General features: G+C 44.8%; 1 protein-coding gene across 1 annotated transcript; it reads left to right on the top strand.

Annotated features, from left to right (window-relative positions):
* The first annotated feature begins 2,203 nt into the window (after positions 1-2,203).
* On the top strand, positions 2,204-3,643 carry LOC119570761. Its single transcript, XM_037918379.1, has one exon. It carries the CDS (start codon positions 2,204-2,206, stop codon positions 3,641-3,643), a length of 1,440 nt encoding a protein of 479 aa, XP_037774307.1.
* Positions 3,644-4,205: the final 562 nt, after the last annotated feature.

Raw genomic sequence — 4,205 nt, 5'->3', positions numbered from 1 at the left:
ATGATCTAGACGCTATAGGACCACAGGGTTGTAAGAACACACTGATTCCTAGCCCCACGGACCTCCCAGAGGTTAGTAGAATTAGGTGAGCTGATCTGGTCAGAAGCTGCAAGACAATGGCAGGGCCTTGTAGCAGCAAATCTGAGAGCCGAAGCGATTCAAACGCGGGCAGAGATCATAAACCTAAAACTAGAAGTGAGAGATAGATTCCCAGACACATATAGGAGAATTTGCAACAAAGCCTATAAGAAAGGTTTGAAAAATCTGAAAAAAAGAACTCCCCCAGATGAGGTATTTTACATTATGGATAGGGAAGCCCCCTTGTTGCAATATATAAGAGGAGGAACGAACTTATCAAAGGAAGAAAAAGATTTAATGACCTTATGTCTGGAACCAGAGAAAGACCAAGAGATAAACAACCCCCCAAACCAGATAAGGTTTCCTCCCTTCCCTCCTCCCCCTAGTGAGAACAGCCCCCCATCCCCTCCTCAAGAATGTAGTCTCCCTCAGGGTTTATCTCAACCACAACCTGAAGGAGAATATAGAACAGAAGGAACCCCCCTTAGTGATCCATCAAAAACAGGATCCACCCCAGCACAACCCCCTAACCTCTCATTTTCCCTGGATCTAGCACAAAGAGCCCCCATAAACGAGGAAAATGACCCCCTTGATATGGACCTCCCTTTACCCACAAATACTTCCTTAACCAATGCCTCCCTCGATACAGCCCCCACCCCAGCTCAAGAGGACAGGATTGGCGCATGTCATGCCCTCTTAGACAGAGTAGTAAAGATAGTCCACCAAATAGAGAACCTGGTAATTGAAAAGACAAACCCGTCCCCCTCCCCCTCCCCTCTTAATGAGCAGGAACAAAGAGTAGATAAGGCCAAGACAAATGATCCACATACGTGGCAGGCTTTCAGGGACCATGCTAGGAGAGAGAAAGGTAATAACTTAAACAAAATGAAGGAAAAGAGACCCCAAAAGAAAAAACAGGGAAATGGAACAATAAGATCGGAAATTTCGGGTTTTCGCTCATCACATCACCCTCCCCCCCGCCCCCCACACCCCCTGCCCCCTTGCCCGGTTCATCCCCCACCCCCCCGCCCGCCTTTTCGCCCCCCACACCCCCGCCCCCCACCTCAGCCCCACCCTCGCCCCCCACACCCTCGCCATCCCCACACCCTCGCCCCCCACACCCTCGCCCCCCACACCCTCGCCCCCCACACCCTCGCCAGTCCTACCCCCCACCCCCTTTCCCGGCCCACCTCCCTCCCCCCCGTCCCCCCCTGCCCCCTCAAAACCCCACCCCCCTCCTCCCACCTCGCCCTCCTCAACCCCAAAATACCCATGCTCCAGCCCACCTCCCCCCTCACCATCCTCCACGAGGCCCCCAGGGGAACCAGGCCTGGCACAGAGGAACAGAAAGGAAACAGAGATGGGAGACATATGGGAACAGAGGAGCATATGGGAAAGGAGAGAGTTACAGGAGAGAAAGTGGGATCAGAGGATATCACAGGATTTATATAGGCAGGGACACATACAGGGAGAATGTAGGCCCCCAAAGGACACACAGGACAGAGGGAAAAGGGTATATAAAGGGTCAGGAAACAGGGTTTCGGAAGTCCCAATGGAGACAAACTCACCACAGGGATCAGGTAGAAACAAGAAGAGGAAACACCCCATGGGACCAAGGGGGAAGAGGAGAAAGACAGTGGCAAAGAGAAGAAAATGGGAGGCAGGGTTGGATCTGGTAGTTTCTGAGGTACCCCTCACCCACCCACAGAGATCAGTCCTTAGTAAGGGCAGATCCTTTGTCCCGGGCCCCCCCTCCTCCCGCCCCCTTACCTTGAATTTAAGCTCTTCTCTGGAAGCTCTAGAAAAAGAAATAAACTCCAGATTTTCTGACTCCCTCACTCCAAGTATAAACCCCACATATAAAAAGCTTAGAGTGTGTCTACCCCCCCAACTCCCGAGGCTAAAGACGAATAAGAATCCCCCCCAAAAAATGCCAGGACTAAGAGAAAGAATAAAAGAGGAAGAGACCCAAATTTTAGAGGCTTGCAAAAGAAAAACGAGACCCAACTTAAAAAGAGAGGAAATCTCAGCCCTAGAAGAATTAAAAAGGAACCCAAATATTGTAATTAAAAAAGCAGATAAAGATGGGGCTTTGGTAGTACTCAAAATAGAAAGTTATAGAGCTATGGGTCAAGCACATCTGAGAGATGAAAACACGTATAAACCCTTACTTAATCCACAGGAGGAGCTGCAGAGAGTACAAGAAGAAGGTAAAAGGTTGGTGAGCAGGTTCTACTGCCTAGACTCACCAACAGGAAAAAGATCTAGTTTCTCAGCAGCACAGAGGGACGCCTTGTTAGCCCATAAAGCAAGCATCCCCCACTGGTACATCCTCCCAAAACACACAAAAAAACTGGATGAGGAGACAGGAACATGGCCAGGCAGGCCAGTCCTCAGTGGCTGCTGTGCACCCACAAGACCAGTGGACAGATTATTAACAACCTTTCTTTCACCCTTACTAGAGTTACTCCCAGAGAGACTGCAAGACACAACCCATTTTCTGAGGAAGCTGAGGGAGGCCCCCCGACTAGAAGGAGAAATCTACCTCTTTTCCTTTGACATTGTGTCGTTATATCCTTCCATTCCACAGGAAGAGGCAGCTTGGGTAGTAGCAAATTTTTATGAAAAGAATTTCGGATATGTACAGGGCAGGTTAAAAGACTTATATAATATAACTGCCCCCCCTCCTTACCTAATCCAGGAGGGAATTGAGCATATTCTATCAGGGACTTTACTGAGGTTCGACAACAAATTTTACCAGCAAATGAAGGGCACAGCAATAGGAGCCTCAGTATCAGTGGCAGTGGCTGAGATCTTTGTCCATGTGAGTATTGAACAGAAAAGGAAGGAAATAGAAAAACAACCAATTGTGTTTTACAGATATATTGATGACATCTTTGGAGTTTTTCAGGGCACAGAGGAAGACCTTCAAAAATACTACAGAGAACTCAACCAGTTCCACCCAGATCTAAGATTTACTGTAGAATTTGATAAAAATAGATTACCCTTTTTAGATACGACGGTATATGTAGATAAGGAAGGCTTCCTACAGACAACAGTGTACCACAAACCTTCGAATACTCATCAATACCTCCATTTTCAGTCGAGCCATCATCCCAACCTGAAGAAAAGCCTCCCTTTCTCACAGGGAATCAGGGTAAAAAGGATAGTAAGCGACCCTGAACACCTGGAGATAGCTTTAAATGAAATGTTCAGTTTTTTCAGAGCAAGAGGATATAATGAGAAGATCCTTGAATTAACAAAAAATAGACTTGATAAAATACCGAGAGAGACACTCTTGGAGTTCAAAAGAAAAGGAGAATTAAACAGATTAATATTTCCAATGCTCTATTCTCAGAATATTGCAGGGCCACTCCGCAAGTCCATCAATCAAATATGGGAATGGACACAGGAGAGGGCCAGGGACACACCTTGGGAAGCGAGCCTGAACGGCCCTCCACCCATGATAGCCTGGAAAAAAGATAAGACAATAGCTGAAAAACTAATAAGAGCAGAGTTTCCCTCTCCTTTGCTCATGGAGAGAACAGCCCTTTCTAGTACATAATTTTATATCAAAGATACCACATTACATAATTTTATATCAATGTTACCCAGCTATGGAAGATTCTATATATATTATGTTATATAGTGCATCGTATATTGTATCACATATTGTGGGGGGGGTTTTAAGTTATTGTATAATCCTTAGTAGTGTATAATATGTGATATATAAGGTTGTATATGCTGAGGTGTTAAATAGTAAGTAATGTGGTATATATAATATGTTGTATGGTATGTGATATGATATATTATGCGATGAAATTTGTTGTGTCATGTTGCATATGTATGTGTGTATATAGGTATATGCATATGTATTTTACATGGACCTTTCCCTTTCACTTTCAAGGTTTTGTGATACAACACATAATAATGTATTTAAAGGGAATGTATCCTTTCTTTTTATAAGATACAGCACCAGATAAAAGCACAGATCTTTGCAATTTTACAAGAATTACAATATATATAAAGTAATAAAGGAATGATTTTATGGGGATATAAACAGTCAAATAACAAGAAATATATACTTTTAATTCTTATGATACAGCACCCGATAAAGGCACAAATCT

This window comes from Penaeus monodon, unplaced genomic scaffold, assembly GCF_015228065.2.
Source record: "Penaeus monodon isolate SGIC_2016 unplaced genomic scaffold, NSTDA_Pmon_1 PmonScaffold_3786, whole genome shotgun sequence".
Classification (NCBI taxonomy): domain Eukaryota; kingdom Metazoa; phylum Arthropoda; class Malacostraca; order Decapoda; family Penaeidae; genus Penaeus; species Penaeus monodon.
This window is presented reverse-complemented; position numbering and strand designations above follow the sequence as displayed.

Bases quoted from the DNA above. Each gene is read 5' to 3' on its own strand.
- LOC119570761 (XM_037918379.1), top strand. From the start codon at position 2,204: ATGGGTCAAGCACATCTGAGAGATGAAAACACGTATAAACCCTTACTT.